The sequence below is a fragment of the Zingiber officinale genome, chromosome 2B, assembly GCF_018446385.1.
Source record: "Zingiber officinale cultivar Zhangliang chromosome 2B, Zo_v1.1, whole genome shotgun sequence".
Classification (NCBI taxonomy): Eukaryota; Viridiplantae; Streptophyta; class Magnoliopsida; order Zingiberales; family Zingiberaceae; genus Zingiber; species Zingiber officinale.
Window position 1 is genome coordinate 99,924,607 of NC_055989.1, and position 18,759 is coordinate 99,943,365.

Sequence of the window (18,759 nt, forward strand, 5' to 3'; positions counted from 1 at the left end):
ATTCAAGGATGAGATCCCATATGTGTAGTAAACGCTTGATCAACGGGGAATCTAAATGAGCTACATGCCAGGTTCACAAACCTATGTTTAATTAGCGGGGCGTCGTGCATATTTTTCTTCTATTGATACTACGATTGAGGCGTATATCTAACACTATTAACTTATATTGAGTAATTAAGTTTTTTTCATGCATGACCTTGTAATTTTTACAAATCTTTCTATTCTTCTTCCTAACCATAAGAAAGTTATTTGAAATAACTACCTATTAGAATTGAGCTTTTTTTTTTGTGCAACCAAACATAGGAGTATATATTCTATGAGCATTTATAGGGAATAAAGGTATTTTTTTTTAACTAGACACTATAAATACTGCTTCACATTTGTTCCTCTACACATTGAAAAGCTAACTCTGAATGATGACATTCTTCACCTCCCTTTTATTCTCTTTAGCGATTACTTCATGTCAACTTGAGATTGAGGACAACAGATTACTCTGTCCAAGTTTACCCAATATAACTTCCCATTATCCATGTAACATCATAGAGTCAAATAGGTGATCAGTCATCTCCAATACATATGTTCAGACAACTTTGTTATAATTAGGGAGTTTGGCCTTCTTTCATGCTTACAGTCAAACTAATAGTAGATAACTCATTAAGCTTTTAAAGTTCCTCTATTAGCCCATAACTCACCATGCCAAAATAAATTATTGAGTTACAATCTCTCCCACTTAATACTTGACATTCTTGTGGACAAACTTTAACTCAGCTCAAAATCATCCCTAATTATTGGCATGTGGGGCCAAATGATGGCTTTATCATTGCGCATGACATGAACTCGATGAGAATAGAATCTCATGAACCCAAGACAAATTGAAGGAAAAAAATCATAAAAACAGATAAGATGGATGATATAACCTAGAGCCAATGCTTAACAAAGCATCAATCCGAGGTCTATGAGATAGAAGACGTGACAACCTATGGGATTTAGGTTGATAAGCCGATGAATGCCATAAGGGATTACTTTAATAAGTTCTAGTTCAATGAAGAACCAACAAGTAATAGCCTCATCATAGTTTTTGATTGAAAACAAAGATTAGATTCATGTGTGACCACCCCTTAATTTATAGCTAGAGGGTAACCTAAAATCTAAAAGGTTAAAAGTAAGCCCATTTAGAAAATGCCTAGATAGAGTACTTAGTTTGAGCTTAAGTTATCATTACAACACAAATAAAGGTAAACTTTAGGCCTACATATTAAAATTGTCCTCACTACATGCAAATGAAATTTAAATGATTAATTAAGCCTATTTAAGACTTGAATTAGATTGACTAGGCTGCATACTTGCTCTTGTCTAATTATGCTTCAACTGCAACTTTGACTTTAACATTTTTAATCAACCCATTAAATGTTTTGTTCATCTTTTTAGCTCTAGCCCCTTGTAATCGAGCCTCCATTGATGTGTAATGGGTAATCCAAAAGTTCTATAATGGGATGCTCCTTTCTTTCCATGGTCTTAGTTTGATTCCCATCCTTAGCTTACTTAGCGGCAACTCCATCTCCATTTGGATTCCATCATTCCCCTCTTCTCAAATGGATTTGTCCTTGAACCTTCATCACCGACATTAGAGAGAGGAGAGAAAGATCAAAAACATTAAATATAACACTCATGTTATAATCACCTAGTTAAGTCATTCATTGATTCGAGCAATGATTTGAACTGATCCATATCCTCATGCATGCAACTTAGTGTATTGTTTATCTAGGGACCTCTCCTTCCTCATATGAACCCAAACCCAATCTCAGGTTCAAAGATTACTATGACAAACTCTTTGGGTCTCAAATAATGTTGCCAAGTGTCCAAGGTCCTCACTAAAGCATAGATGTTCTTGTCATAAATTGGATACTTTAAAAAAGTTTCTCCACTAAGTTTCTCACAGAAATAAGCAAATTATTGGTCTTCTTGCATTAGCACAATTCCAATATCTATTCCTGAAACATCACACTCAATTTTAAACATTTTAGTAAAATTAGGTAATACAAATACAAGTATACTTAAGTATAGTACAAAACTTAGCCTCTTCTTAAGCAACTTGAAAGTTGAATCTTGCTTAATATCCTAATGAAACCCAACATTCTTTTCAACAACTTCTATCAAGGGTGCTACTGAAGTAATAAGTTCTTAACAAACCTTATATAAAAACTATCCAACTCATGAAGGCTATGTACCGTAGTTATGGATTTTGGTGTTGACCATATACAAATAGTCTTAAACTTCATCAACCGTTATTCCCTTAACACTAACAATATAACTATTTTGACTAGTGCAAAAAGTACATATTTAAATCTTAGAACAAGTAGAAATTTCTGTAAATGATTACAATGTTCATCTAAGTTTTTATTGTAAATGAGGATATCCTCAAATTATACTACCACAAACTTTCCAATAAAGACATGCAAGATATGCTTTATTAGTCTCATGAAATTGCTAGGGAGTGCCTACCCGAGTGAAATTTATCATTCCGTCCGTCGACCTACACATGAAATGACACTGCCACCAAACGAACCGACACTAAAGGAAAAAAGAAATAAAAAAAATCTAAAAAAGAAGAAAAGAGAAACAGGTTACTTGGATGGAAGAGTTGATAAATGTTTTACATAGAATATATGTAGGATGGTTGAAATGGAGGATGACGTCAAGTGTTGTTTGTGATTATAAGGTACTTCTAAATATTATAGGAAAGTTTTACAAAACGGTGGTTAGATCTGCTATGTTATATGAAGTTGAATGTTAGGCTATGTAATTGGTAGATGAGCAGGAGATGAGAAATGTAGAGGTAAGGATATTAAAGTGGATGTGCCAACATACAAATAAGAAATGAAGAATTAGAGAGTGTCGAGGTTGCACTATTAAGGGAAATTACGAGAGACACTTTTAAGATGGTATGCGCATGTATATAGGTGACCAATAAAAATCCTAATTAGGCATGACAAATACACACATTAATCGAGAAAGAGGGAGATTGAAAAAAACTTGGTTAGCAACTATAAAACATGATAAAATTTATTTAAATATAGATGATGATATAGTAGGGGATCGAGTTCTATGGCGTAGGAAGATCCATATAGTTGATCTTATTTAGTAGGATAAAAGTTTGGTTGTTGTTGTCGAAGAGGAATCGAGACAAGGGCTTAAGTAGCTGCAAGCCTCTCTTACAATCAAACTATCACCCTTCTTGGTTGTTATCAAAGATGATTCCCCTATTAGTAGATACAATTTCCATTATGCAAGTATCCATGTTGTTGGGAACACTTGCAACCTCAGAACATCCTCAAATTCTGTTCAACTGATATCGCCAAATGCCTTGGCATAGTCAAGTTTGATCAAGATCGCCTCCACCTTATGCTTCTTGCACGAGTTTAAGACTTCTAAGGCACATATATAGCAGTCAACTGAGTTGTGGCCCTTGATGAATGCAAATCTATGTTCTCCCACTAGCTACCCCATGATCTTTTGCAGCCTATGGGATAGAAATTTTTAAATCACTTTCACGATAAGGGACTCGAGCAATAGGCCTAAAATCTCATGCTTTGCATGGGTCTTCCAGCTTCGTGTAAGTGCTATGTAAAAGGGATTCAAGCTTCTCACCAGTGAGGAATGTTTTTAAAATTCCATGAAAAGTGCAATCACGTCTGCTCTAATGCTCTCCAACATGAACAGCAAAAATTCCAAATTAAATTTATCCAGCCTCAAGCTTTCATTCTTCCCTGTTCCTTATTGCATCCAGGACTTCAGCCACAGTAAAGCGAGAGGTAAGATCAGTGAACAATTCATTATTTACGGTGGGACAAAAATGAATGATATTTTATGAAGAGATTGTTTAATTGGTTCTGGTCCTTTATCAAACCAGTATGTACATGCAATACCAAGAAATTAGAAATGATGGTACACATTGGGATCCAACACCAGATAATTTGTTTTCCTAAATAAACCATCTTACGTACTTGATTTCGTGATCAGTATCAACTAATATCAGATAAAAACTAACACAAGCTCATATATAATGAGGAAACCATAAATTGAAAAAGCTGAAACAAAATTGATAGAAGTTTTGATTAAGAAACAAACAAGATAAAGGTCGCCACCAACTGTAGCTTCATTAAATGATACAGAAATCCACCACCCTCAGGTTGCACATTCGGATTCAGACCAAGACATGGCTCACCACTAAAGGACATTTCTAAGAAATACAGACTAGAAGAGAAAACTCAGAGTTCTTTGTTAGAGTGATCATAATGCGAAAGCTAGCGTTGAGATCACTAAGGGAGACGGGTGAATAGTGAACTTGAAATAAAACCAGTTTTCTTTCTCTTGCTAATTTCTTATCAAAGACACACATTAAAATAGAAACATAAATAAAACAATCACAAGCATACTAGAAATGAACATTGAGATTTACTTGGCTCACAACCCTTAGGTTGCTAGTCCAAGGCCTATGCACAGCGTTGTTCACTACTTCTCTCCTCTTCGATAAAGAGCCGGAGGTGTAGAAACCTCTTAGTACAATTGAGTATTACAATGAAATATAGAAACAATAAAAAGAATGAGACAACAATTTCATAGCTTGTATATGTGTATTGTGTTGTAATCTCGAGCCTCTGGTTCTTATTTTATAGCCTTCGCCTCGATCTGATCACTTTGCTAACATGGCATCTTCAGTTGATAGAAAACTGCTGATCATCCATGAATAGGTCATCTCTTTTCGCCTTTGCTGACAAGGCAACTTTTTGATCGACCAAATCTTTTTTGGTCACATGATTCTCGGTCAATTCGGATCTCTGAGTGAGTCACTCGCCACATCATCTTCATGTTGGACCACACCTCTTTTTTCGGTCACATGATCTTTGCGAATATTTGTTTAAAAAGATAAGAGGATAGAATACCGTGCATCAAGACATGTTTTTCAGTCGATAGTTTCAATCAATCAAAATCATGTTTCTGATTGCCCGAAACTTTTGACTTAGGTTAACTGCAATCATGTCCGCCTAAGTTGAGTCTACTCTTCCTCTCAATTATAATTTCACTCAACTTGGATCGTCACAGCTTACCTTAAGTAGTCTTCTGGCTTCTCGTCTCTTGGATTCACCAAGCCCTCTGGCTCACTCCCTATGCATCCTTCTTGATCTTCGGTGTACTCTTCCGCTAAGCTTCTCATCCCTCAAATGTACTGAATCCATTGGCTCCCTTCCTGATCCATCCTTCTTGCTTGCTTACGTCTTCTACTCCATGTTTAGTTACCTCAGATGTCTTATAGCACCCTTCATCGTACTCCATCAGACCTTGAGTCATCGACTAGTTCTGTGTGTTTTTCTAAGCCCCTGCATACTTAGACACGCATCAAACACAAAAGTAAGGCCTAACTTAAACTGATTTGACCAAACAACAAAATTATGGTTAACATCACTTGGGTTCCAACAATCTCCCTTCAACCATTTGGGGTATTAACATTCTTTATACACAATCAAAGTTCAAGCTTCTTGTTTTGACTCCCAAACACCCAAATGAATATTAATGGATAAAACAACCCCTTCATAGATCAGGTAACCCTTCATACATAGGGTACTACGAAATTTACTCATTAACTACTAATAACTAAGCTCTTAAAGGTTCTTCTTGGTTAAAAAGATAAGCTAAAAGTGCTCCCCATTTGAATCTTGCACAACCATAACTTTTTTGTTGAAAATGCTTTGACTTGTTTAAAAAAGTGGCTGAATTTACTCTCCCTATGAATTTTGCAAAGGAATTACCTTGGAAAATGCTTTGACTTTTTTTCCCAAATCTGCATGCCCCTCAACCCATGCTTTAACTTGTTTTAATAAATTTTTTGCATGCTTCTTAACTCTTTAGGATGCTCAATCATGTTGGGTTTCACTTATTTGGTTCATGGAATGAAAGATAATACCAGGTTCAACAAGGTACACAAGGGTGGGTTGTAACATATTCTACATTCTTGTGCCAATCTCCCTGGGTTGAAAAAGTATTGTCCTTTAGTCCTCATTTGTTTCATGATAAGTCAGCCACATTGGACGTAGAGCACACTCCATAATCTTTAGATATTTCAATCTCATAAGCATTCTTGCCAAATGGACCATCTGCCTTTAGTTTCAATTTCACAAATTTACCTTGAGGAAACCTCTCCTTCCTTACGTGAATCCAGACCTAATCACCCTCATTAAACTACATGTGCTTTTTGTGTTTGTTGGCATCTTGCAACCAATTAAACTCCATGCACTTTCTGTATTTGTTGCAGATTGCATGTACTTTTCATTTTGCTTCTCATTGGTTGCCTTAATACTCTCATGCAACTTCTTTATTTGCTTAGCTCTTTTATCTGCATCTCCACTTAATTACTTAATTGTAGAATGAGGAACTATATCCTTAGGACCAGTAGGATTAGAACCATAAACAACCTCAAAAGGACTCTTACCAATGCTATGATGCATGGAACAGTTTACTCAATTTGTGGAAGCATGAGATCCCACTACTTGATGTTTTTACCAACATAGTTTTTGAGTTCGTTCCCCAAGTTTCTACTGGTTAGCTTGGTTTGCCCGCCTGTTTTAGATGAAGAAAATGAACCCAATAGCGAACCAAAATATGATGTTGATGAAGAAGAGGTGACTATGCTGATCATGGTAGGTCCATCGTGGTGCAACGCAGCTTGAAAGTATTGTATACGGCTGAGGACGAGAGTTGGGTGAGGAAGAATGTATTTCACACCTGATGTACTTCTCATGGCAAGGTGTGCTTGGTTTTGATTGATAGTGGCAGCTTTGAGAACGAGGTATCGTTGGAGATGGAGCAAAACCATCATTGTTTCACACGTGCTTGATGTTTTTGCCAACATAGCTTCTAAGTTCGTTCCCCAAGGTTCTATTGGTTACCTCAGTTTTCCTTGGAAAATGCTTTGACTTAGTTTCAAAATCTGCATGCCCTTAACCCTTGCTTTGATTTGTTTAAAAAATGGCTAAATTTACTCTCCCTATTAATCTTGCAAACCCATAACTTTACCTTGGAAAATGCTTTGACTTGTTTCTGAAATCTTCGTGCCCCTTAAATCTTGCTGTAACTTGTTTCAAGAAACATTATGCATGCTCCTTGACTCTTTAGGATGCTCAATCAAGTTGGCCTTGCACTTATTTAGTTCATGGGTTGAAGATGATACCATAGGTTCAACAAGGTATACAAGAGCGGGTAGTAGCACATTTTGCATTCCTGTGTTAATCTCCCTGGGTTGAAAAAGTCTTGTCCTCATTTGTTCCATGATAAGGACTTAAGTCACTCACATTGAATGTTGAGGACACTCCATAATCTTTAGCTAGTTCAGTTTCATAAGAATTCTTGCCAATTCTCTTAAGTACCTTAAATGGACCATCTGCCTTTCGTTTCAATTTTCTAAATTTAACTTGAGGAAACCTCTCATTCCTTACATGAATCCAGACCAAATCACCCTCATTAAACTCCATGCGCTTTCTGTGTGTACTTGTCATTTTGCTTCTCAATGGTTGCCTTAACACTTTCATGCAACTTCTTTATGTGCTTAGCTCTTTCATCAGCATCTTCACTTAATTACTTTTAAAATTGTCATTGCCAGTCTATTATATCTAACTCTCACTTTTAAAAGGCTAAACTTATCCCTTGATCTCTGTAGATGTGTGGGAGGGCTGGACGCCCACCATTTGATGATACTGGAACAGTTATAATAATGACAAGAAGGGACACGGTTATACCCACAGAAGTTCTCTTTTAACTTTTGCTTCTGTTTTTCTTTGATTTTTTTTTTCTGAAATCTGTATGGTACATATTTAGGTACATCTATATGAAAGCCTCCTGAATGGGTGTGAACTGGTTGAATCTCAGTATGCTACAGAATTCCTATCTGGAACATTTAAACTTCTGATTTTTCTTATATAAACCATCCTTGCTTTGATTGTAGTTTAATAATTTTCTTATTTTCTAGTTTCAACAATTGTTTGTCTTCCTAGGTTGCTTTCTTGTGCAACGGAACATCTGATGGCTGAGATTGTTCAGCTGATTGTTTCTGATATAAGCTTGGCAATTGAATGGCTGAAATGTTCATACCTGCATGTAAGGATAAAGAAGGTACTTTTTCATTATTGTTCAAGATAGTTCCTGCCTATAGATAAACATCTTCCGAGAGTTATCTAATTTCACATTTCAAATCAGAATCCAGAAAACTATGGGTTAAAGAGAGGAATTCCTTCTGAATGCCTGGAAAAGCACATGCTAGGTAATATTTTTACATGTGATTTCATGGTTAAGTCTTTAAGTTCATGGTCATATGAACATTCAATATTCATATTTTCTTATAATCAGAAATATGCATGGAAAAGATTAAGGAACTGTCAGAACATGGAATGGTTTGGACTGATGAAGATGGTTTCTTGTTAAAGCCTTTAGGTACCTATATTTGATGTTTTATGGAATTTGAATTCAAGTTTGTATATAATAGAAATCCAGGGACTTCAAATGATGATTCTGACAACACACATACTAGTGGTATGATCACTATACTGATTAAATGTGTTGGATCTCTGGTAAATAGTCATTACACATGATTTGTTTCTTTTTGTATGATAAAATACACTTGCACTTGTACTTTCTTTTGTCCTGCTAAGAAACTGTCTTGGGAAAACAGCAATTTTTGGATGATAAGGTTTCTTGAATTACAATTTAGGCTTTGAAATCATGGCGGCTGTTATGACCCACATATTATTGCTTCCTATTACTTATGCCTCATTTGAAAGGTTTCTCCAGTTTCTTTTGATGATTTCATTGATTTATTATATGACTTGCATTCAATACGCTGCACAATGTGGAATGAGAGTAATTGATCTTTTATTTGCTTTGGATTCTTCACACCATTGGATGCATGCTCATTTGCTAAAATGTTAGTGGAGTCGTGATCCAACTTATGCTCAATTCTCACTTCTCATCCAAAGGTATGCTTAATAATTGTTCCTTGTTTTCTCGCCGTTTCTAGTCATACTCAAGGTTTAAAATCTTGACTCATGCCGAGCTTTTGATTCCGGAACGGAACGATACAGTTTCGGTATCATATCGTGCCGTGTCAACATAGTTTTAGTATTTTAAATATAAAATATATTAACTAAAAATAAAAAAATCTAAATAATTTAATTTTTTTTTTTTTTTTAATATATATATATATTAAATTAAAGAGATAATTTTATTAGACTTTAATTAAACCTATTTAAATTATCCCAAGGGATTGATTAAAATTATTAACTTAATTAAATCTAAGTTAAAACATTTGCCCCCACTGTTTTGCCCAATTTTGCCCACCTATTTCACGCCGCGAAGCGTTGCTATGTTCGGACGAGCCACTGAGCTAGCGCAATGCCTCATGAGTCGTTGGCAGCCTCCGGGCTAGTGCGACGCCTCTAGACATGTCGCCAGCCAGCTCCATGCAGGCGCAACGCGTCTAGAAGCGTTGCCGGGCCTACGTGATGCCACTAGACGTGTCGCTTGCCTATAGCGACGCCTCCGGACCCATTGCCGGGCCCGCGGGGCCTTGAGGCTTGCCGGCACTGGAGGTGTGGCTGTGCCAGTGCCGGTCCGCAAGCAGAACTAAATGTTTTGCCTATATTAGGCAAAACGGAACGAGATTTTAAATCTTGGTCAATCTACTTTAAGTTTCTTGCAAAGGATGGAAAAGTTGAAAAAATGAGACTTCCTTTTATTTACATCTTGTTTTCCAACTTTTCCATCCCTTCATTTTTTTTTTCTTTTGAAGGTAACTGACACTTAGAGTTAGGACATTGTTCACACTTCTAGAATTATGACTTGAAATGCATATATCTATTGAAGTAAAAAAAATTTAAACCTTTTACAGTGGAGTTCTTAGCTTTTTAATAATGGTGCAGGTGTAGCTAATTTATTTTAAATGTTCAAAATGACAACTGTCTACTTAATTTGTTTCTGATTTTTGAGAAACCTATGTTATAGCAGAATGAGTTTATTTTTGGCATAATTATTAATATTAACCTTTTTGTGGATAGCTTTTGTCATGTTTTTGTTACTGCTCTTCTAATGCTTGTTGATTCCTATTTTAATTGGTGATGATTTTGTAGACAAGAAAATATAGGAATGAGAAAGCTATACTGCACAATTGTCAACAAACTGTTATTCTGTTTAGTAATGTAACTATAAGTGTATAGGAAAGTTTTTTTTGTCATGACATGCAATTGTCTAGTAAGCCATTTTTAAGGAAAAATCAACAAGGTCAACTTGCCTAGTGATATTTACAATCAAACTTGGCAAAAAGGACAACAATTATGTGATAATTTTTAATGCCATCAATCTCCAAGTGGCCGAGATCGACTATTTTATTTTGATGTGGTTGGCAAAGCTTTTAAGTTTATTTTGTGTTATGAAATGTGTGTTGAGTGTGTAGGTGCTTGACAGGTTGCATATGAAGTCTGAAAATTTCATAAAGGAGAGTTGAGTTCAATCAGGAGTTTGGCAGCTTGCAAAGCTTGTGACTCGATAGTCACATAGGAAGATTGGAAGGTAAGGTTGATAAGCTTGGCTGGCTGCTTACAAGGTCCAAGTTGACCTAGAGCTTAGCAGATTTCTTATAGTTCGATAGGGTCTAGTTGGAAGACCAAGAGCTTAAGCTTCGATAGGACTTAGCGGGGTGTTCATGATGCAAGACTCATGTGGTCAAGTAGTTTATTAATTTGATGCCTTAGAGGCCTAGAACAAGGTGAACTCGAAGGCAAGGCAAACAATGACATAGAGCAAGCTTGAAGCGCTAAATGCATAAAAGGGACCCAAGACCTCATGAGATGGACTTAGAGGCGAGATGCATTGGCGACATTGAAGATAGTGAGTTGAAGGTTTATGATGGGATGTAATCTTGGGTTGTTTATTTTACTAGAGTCTACCTAGTGGTTTGTACAATCAAGGATCAATGAGTTCCTAGTCATACTCAACGTTTCAACTTCATCTTAAATTAATTCAGAATCCTTATAGAAATTTAGTCAACTAGACATTATTATCAATTGATTGAAGTCTTGAGTCGACTCAGGAATCAATTATAAACGTTCTGCTCATGACAAAAAGGTTTTGTTTCAGCTTGAACGAAAGAAGAAGGATTCAATTGATTGAAGCTATTGAGTTGACTAGGTAGTCAATTGTTCGAAATAGCTTGAGATTGAACTGACTGTTTAGGTGTTTCAGTCAATTTGAAAATTATCTATTAGCATGATAAGTTTATTATCTTATCCATTGGAGTTGACTTGAAGTTGTATTAGTCGATTGAAAGTTTGAGCAGACAACTCAACTAAAAAACTAGTTATTGTTGGATTGTCTTGGAATTGGTTTGAGGTGACTTATAACAGTCGATGGAATTAGCATTTGAGTTGATTGGCGACTAGTTGTAGGCTATTAAGGTTTTCACATCAGCGTTTTGATCAACTGAAGAAGATTTGAGTAATAAAAAATTATTTGGCTTGCCTTATCTGCTGATTTAAGGGTAATTAACATACATAATGGGGGTGCAAGGGTATCTCAAAACATAAAATACTCTCATTCTTTTGTTCCTAAGTGCCTGCAATGACTCTTGGAGCTAGAAATCATCAACGCTTTAGCTCACATGAGAATTTCAACTGTTGAGAACTGTTCTCACTGTTTATATATTTTGTAAGAGAAGAATTCTTGTACGATCATAGGAGGTTTCTCCACCTCTTGCGAAGGACACTTGATAGTAGTTTTCGTTGAAAGATTCACCCAATGAATCAGGTGGTTGAGAAGGACAAGAGAGTACAAACCACGTTAATATCTCTCTTAATATTGCTTTCAGATTATCTGATAATTTACATTTTCATTTTTACGATTTTATTTCTCATACTAAGTACTAACAAACACATATATTTTTTGATAATTTAGCATTTACCTAAGCCTTTGACTTGCAAGAGAAGTTGAATTTTCATTTTTAGGCTATCAGCTATTCACACCCTCTGGCTATGCATTATATCCTACAATATATACCAACTATAGCCCTTATTTTATTACCTATATAGTGTACCTATGAATTTATTAGGTCAATATCATATTTGCAAGTTTTTTCTCTATTAAGTTTCACTTAGATAAACTAAGTACGGAATATAAATTAATGTTTAGTCATTCTCAAATATTAAGGTTAATTTTGGAATAATTCAAAAATCATACTAACTTTATGTATAAGTGGCCATCACACTCTTGCATGTTTGATTTAGCAGATGAATAGGATGGAAATGAAAGGAAGTGGGTAAGGGACATGTAAAGCCTTTCCCTCTGCCTCTTCCTTCTTAGCTGTGCACCCAAGTAAGCAAGCCTTTATATATAATTATAATTTACCTCTATATATAACATTGGTGGGATTTCCCCTTCTCTTCTTAAACTAAATGTGTTGGGAAGGAGACATTAGATTTTTAGGACACGAGTTAACATGGACTATAGCAATAAACAAAACACATGTATTATAGCAAAAAAGACAAATCAAGCTGTGTTCTAACTTGGTGGGGTTGGCTACATAAAGAGCTCTGTTTAAGCCTATATCAGAAGAGCAAAAGACAATGTTCTTGTAATCAGTGTTTGAAGTGCTGAGCCGTGTCGGCCGAAATCGCCAGAATTTATGGTTCTGGTGCAGAAGCGAAACCGGCATTGCACGCGAATAAATTTCGTGTGCGATCGATGATCATGGGACACCTACGTGCTGCCGGAAGCGTTGCAGGAGGCTTCTGGCACCGCGGGAGACATTACCGGAAGCGCCCCGCGATGCTTCAAGGGCTTGTGGAAGTGTCGTGACGCTTCTGGTGCCGCTGGAAGTGTCCCGCGACGCCTTCGTTGGTGTCGGAAACGTTGCGCGATGATGCCTATTATCACTGAAAAAGAAAAAAATATTTAATTAATTTAAACAATTCTCAACTGAGGTGTGATATTTCGAATAGATTTTCATAAACCCTAATTAAATTATCCCTATAAAATATATTTAAAATAAAAAATATTAATTGATATTATAAAAATACTTTTTTATACTATTTTAAATTTTATTTAAAAAATTTAAAAAATCTAAAAAATCATATTTATATTCCGATAATTTTTTATTATTATTTTGTATTTTTTTATTATTTAATTGATATTTTGATTTTTTACTATTTTAAATATATATTATTTAAACTAATAATTAATTAAATGAATAAACAATTAATTTATATGATTATGATGTATCAATTTTAATTCAAGTTATTAATACATCTTTAAAGAAAACTATATTTAATTATTTTTTCCAACCACATTAAGTTGTTCAATAACTTATATAAAATCAATATACAACTTCTTTTTAAATTATACACAATAAACATATTTATCTAATAATTACTATATATAAATAAAAAAAATACTGAAACCGTATCGGCATGGCCCGATATGATACCGAAACCGTATCGTTCCAGTTTGGGACCAAAAATCTCGGCACAGGTCGATATTTTAATCCATGCTTGTAACTACTTAGAGATCATTTTGAAAACAAAAACAATAACTTTCACTGTTTAGCTTTATCCCATAGCTTTTGCAGAACCACTTTTCCCAAACAATTCAAAAAGGAATGATGATGGAAATTCTATTATTCTCCTCCCTTGAGAATTCACCTTATATGATGTTTGGGAATACCTTGAGTTAGGCTAGGCTCTGTCTCAAAATCTGAATTTTTTTATTAACCTCTAATGTGCACTGCAGTAACCTAAGTCACTGGAAACACTCTTTCTAAGTTGAGATTAGATTTTGACTCTGTTTGAGTATCTGAACCTCTAGAGTAATCTAGAGAGAGCAGTATTCTCTATAGTATTGTTAATCAGGGGTAATAATGCAGAATAAGCTCTACATAAGATTATGCTACCTATTTAACTTTGAGATTGTTAAGTCTTATGAACTGAGATTCACCGTTGAGCTTGCAGAACCAGGAAGACTGATGACAAAATTTTACTTGAAATTCAATACTATGAAGCTTATTGTGAATGCTCCTGGAAGTTCCAGTGTAGAAGACGTGCTTCATATAATCTCTCGTTCTGAAGAGTTATCTTGTATGTGGATTAAAATATATGCTAGATCATTTTGTGTTTGAATTGCACATTTGATATTTTGCTGACATTCAATTCTCCTAACAACTCTCACAAGGGATCCAACTGAGGCGCAATGAGAAGAAACTCTTGAATGACATAAACTCTGACAAAGAAGGTCGACTTCGATTTCATGTACTAACTGAAAATGGAAAGAGAAAAAAGCGTATCCAGACAAGAGAGGAGAAGATATTTGTACTCGCAAATGACTGCTTGACTGGTGATCCTTTGGTTCATGATTTGTCTTTTAACCAGGTCTTTTAAATTTATTTTTATTTTTATTGTAGCTGATGATATATTTAACCCTATTTTTTTAAATATTTATAATGTGAAAGCTCTGTGTTCCCGCAGGATGTGACCTCTATATGCACGAGAGGATCTAGGATTGCTAAATGCATGAAAGAATGTTACATCTATAGAAAAAGTTACAAGGGAGCCATAAGTTCCATACTTCTAGCAAAATGTTTGCACCACAAGCTCTGGGAGAATAGCCCTTACTTGTTGAAACAACTTCCTGGCATTGGGATGGTGACTGCAAAGGTTGAGTGACATCCTCTTTTCTTAGTTGCCATACCTTGCAAGGAGTTTCTATATCTTGCTTTACTACTGGACTTTCCTTTCTATTGGTAGGCACTGCAATCAGCAGGAGTTAATTCATTTGAAAGCTTGGCTGCAGCTGATCCTAGGAAAATAGAAATACTTACAGGTCGCAAATATCCATTTGGAAACCACATTAAAGAATCTCTACTATTACTTCCTCCAAAAGTTGAGATAAAGATAGAGGAGTCTGAATGCATGAAGGCAGGGAGGTTGAAGTTGATAATTACACTCTACCGCACATGTCAATCAGCTACATCTAACAGACATCATTATGCAGATATAGTATGTTCCAATGCTATGTTTTATTGCTATGCATGCAATTCAAACATTTCCCAATCAAATATTTATATGTTCTCTATGTTGTTCGTATTTTCCTACAAGTGAAAGGACTATTTTTGTACAGTTAATAGGCTCAGAAGAAGACAATATGATACTTTTTCACGAAAAGTTAAGGTATTGTATCTCATAAATACTTTTTCTAGTCTACAGTAGTGTTTTGACTTTCATCCACAGCGCTTTAAAATTGTTTATGCCTTTTTTCATGTCTTGACCTTCTCTGGATTTTTACCACAGAGCTGAAGAGTTCCCCAGGTATGGCGTATGAATTTTTTCAATTTCTCTCTACAAGTTACTTGCACAAGCAGGTTTTGATATATTAGTAGATTGTGTTTTGTAGCAGTGAAACTTTGTGTGACTACCTGTGAAATTTTCAAACAAAGCAACATCTTCTACTGCATTCTTGGCCAATCTTCATTTCTGGGTCCATGATTCATGATTGTCATTCATTTGGAGTCATACAAAAGCAACCATACTTCATGCATTTAATGCAAGTGGATCTTATGCTGTCAAATGATATATCAAATCATAAAAGATTTGATGCCTTTTTTTAATACAAAATAACACAGCTGTTCACTAAAACATACTTTTGCATGTTGAGGATGATTTGCTGGAAGTAATGAAGGTTGCAACCTTCCATCTATGCTTCCTATCTTCATGTCTCTTTGCTTAACTTAATTCATCATTTAATTGCTCTAACATAGCATAGTGCTGGAGGTATTACTCTCTGGAAGACTATCTAATGTGATAAGTAAAAGTCTGCATGGGAAAGAGTTGAAAGTGATTGGCTGAGTATAACAGTCATACCCCAACGCACCCAGTAATACATGCGTTAGAACATTACAAGAATTGCCATCCACATTAAAAATATTAACATGAGCATACATAGAAAAAATCAAATAATGGTTTACAATTTAAAAAATAAAACGTTTATTACAACTACAAAAACTAAATGAATAAAAATAATAATTGCACCTATAGCTATTCCATAGTTCCATGTTTTAGGCTGGTTTTCTAGAATCTAGTAAATATTGTAGTAGTAGGGTCAACATAAACACTGGTAGCGTAAACATTGGGTAAAATTTCTCCAAGTCAAGGTGAAACAGTTGTCAATAAATACATATAGATATTAAAAATAACTATAGATAACTAAAAATTTGCATGGAAGACAAATTATCAATTAATAATTATGCATTACATTATAAACAGAGTCATGTTTCATTGCAATCAAAAGGCAATGAGTGTCTGGGTATGCAAAATGAAAATATAATATAGCTTTTAATATAGATTTTTTTTTTTTTTGATAATCTAGGTATTTAGCTCTTCAAACCGACTAATTCTAGAAGTGACCGGTCCGGTTACATTGAAATTTCACACCGGCCATAGGACGGAGGCCCATCCAAGCGGCCAACATTTTTAGATTTGTCGTCACACGGGAGGAAAATCGTGTCGTAGCTGAGATTCAAACCTTAGATGCCTAGTTAATTGCTTAAAGGGCCTAACCGTTGTATTGTAGTCCGGGGGCAACTTATAATATAGATTTAAAGATGGCAAGGAATCATCATGACAGATAAATTAATAAAATCATTTAAATAAAATGATCAATTTGATAATTTTTAGTTTAAGTGTTTGTCACTTTATATTTCTAGCATATTCTTTTACTATTTAATTAACCAAAATAAATATTTTTTTTTAGGATTATTAAACTAAAAATCTTTGATTTAAGTTGACCAAACATGCTTGGTTTTAAATTAATTAAAACCTCCATTTTATTAATCCAGTAAACTTAGGTTTAAATTAATCAGAAACCTAGTTTGATGAATCCAGTAAATTTATGTTTAATTTAATGACTTATTCAAAAATATTAGTTTGATTACACTAGTAAACTGATATTCAAATTAATCCAAAACTTAGTTTGATTAAACAAGTAAACTTATATTTGAATTAGTTATAAACCTTTTTTTATAAATCATTAAACTTATGTTTAAATTGATCAGAAAATTTAGTTTTATTAAACCAGTAAAAATTAAGCAGAAATATTCATTTGATTAAACTAGAAATTTAAGTTTAAATTAACTAGAAAAATTGATTTTATTAAAGAAGAAAAGTTAGTTTTAAATAAAGAGAATCTGTATTTCATTACACAAGAATTTTGATTTTAACCAGATTTTTTTTTAAATCAGAAAACTTAAGGTTGAATTAACCAAAACCTTTAGTTTTATAAATAAAAAATTCAAAGAGTAAAGTAAAGTAGTTATTAATTGGACAAAATGCTATAATTAAAATTCAAATCTGTCTACCCGTAATTGGTTAATAAATAAATAAATAAATTAAAATTATTTTTCTATCACTTGGAATTAATTGACACTAAATAAAATTAATATTAAACAATTTATATATTGAATCAAACATGTATAAAAACTATAATATCAAACAATTAAAATTTTGCCAAAAATTTAATTTAAAGAAAATTAAATTATATATCACAAATATTTAAATTCTAAATATTTAGGTATCTAATCAACCAAATTGTATTGCTAATCGAATTATCAATATCATAAAATAATTCTAATTATAAAATTTATTGTCTAAACTTATCACATGTAAGTAAAATTAGAATAGTTGATCAATATATATGATTTATTAATTTTAATCAAAGTAAATACTAGATTTATCAAACCCACCCAGTGAGATAAGGTTTAGTTGTTGTTGTCGTCATTGTAGAGTTTATGAATTTGAATTGTCAAATATATACATATCTAGTTGAGCAAAAGAGTATAAAAATGAATATAAACAAATCACTAATTAATTCATCATTGAAAGTAAAGAAATAAACTCTGTATGTCATGCCCCGGGTTATAATTTTCACATTACACGTGACAGTGGGATAATAGAAAACCTAGAGTGATGTAATCAATTACACTAACCGAAGATAATTAGGAAGTTTAAAAACTAGGTATATATTTTTATCATTCTTTTATTACAAAAATACAAAAGTACCAAAAGGAATATGAACAAGACAAAATAATACAACAAAATAAAACCAAGCCTGGAGTAAGGATCTTTGAGCAACTATATGTATTAGTCAAAGCTAACTATAACTTTAAAAGGTCACATTTGCCAGCAAAATTGAAGGAAGAAAAAACAAAATTATGGGAAAAATATAATTTCATAAAAGTCTATTAGTTTTAAAAAGTTTGTCAGAGTTTCTTTATTAGTTTTTAATATGTAAGAGGTTAGGATCCCATGTGTTTGACAAATATTTTTAAGTAGTACAAGTTTTAATTTCCAACATGGTACCCTGAGCAAACCCTAGCATCTCTTCAAATGCTAGCTGTCACCCTAAATTCTACTTGTCTCTCCTGTCATGACCATTGAAGAACTACTAACCCTAGCCTCCTTCACTTTTCTTATTGATCAACCTTGCTATCTCAGTGTGAGCAAGCATCTGAACCCTCTGTTCTCTCTTTTTCTCCATTTTTTTTGTTTTCTAAAGACAAAATAGAATATTTTTCATATTAGCTTTCACAGCTAGATCGAATTCTTTCTGTTTTCTACCCATCATATCCAAATTTTTAGCTATTGTGTTGAATTTTCCTTATTATTAACCTTCATAGTTGGA

General features: G+C 34.0%; 1 protein-coding gene across 4 annotated transcripts in view; it reads left to right on the forward strand.

Annotated features, from left to right (window-relative positions):
* The window catches only part of LOC122046501 (ATP-dependent DNA helicase MER3 homolog), a 77,581-nt gene that overhangs the window by 26,402 nt on the left and 32,420 nt on the right, over window positions 1-18,759 (forward strand). For all 4 annotated transcript variants that reach the window (XM_042607222.1, XM_042607223.1, XM_042607225.1 and 1 more), the window contains 11 exons: window positions 7,712-7,783; window positions 7,870-7,919; window positions 8,046-8,163; window positions 8,248-8,311; window positions 8,398-8,481; window positions 14,040-14,165; window positions 14,260-14,456; window positions 14,553-14,741; window positions 14,832-15,083; window positions 15,205-15,254; window positions 15,375-15,392. In XM_042607222.1, the coding sequence (XP_042463156.1) occupies window positions 7,712-7,783; window positions 7,870-7,919; window positions 8,046-8,163; window positions 8,248-8,311; window positions 8,398-8,481; window positions 14,040-14,165; window positions 14,260-14,456; window positions 14,553-14,741; window positions 14,832-15,083; window positions 15,205-15,254; window positions 15,375-15,392 (1,220 nt within the window). The remainder of the gene's footprint in view (window positions 1-7,711; window positions 7,784-7,869; window positions 7,920-8,045; window positions 8,164-8,247; window positions 8,312-8,397; window positions 8,482-14,039; window positions 14,166-14,259; window positions 14,457-14,552; window positions 14,742-14,831; window positions 15,084-15,204; window positions 15,255-15,374; window positions 15,393-18,759) is intronic.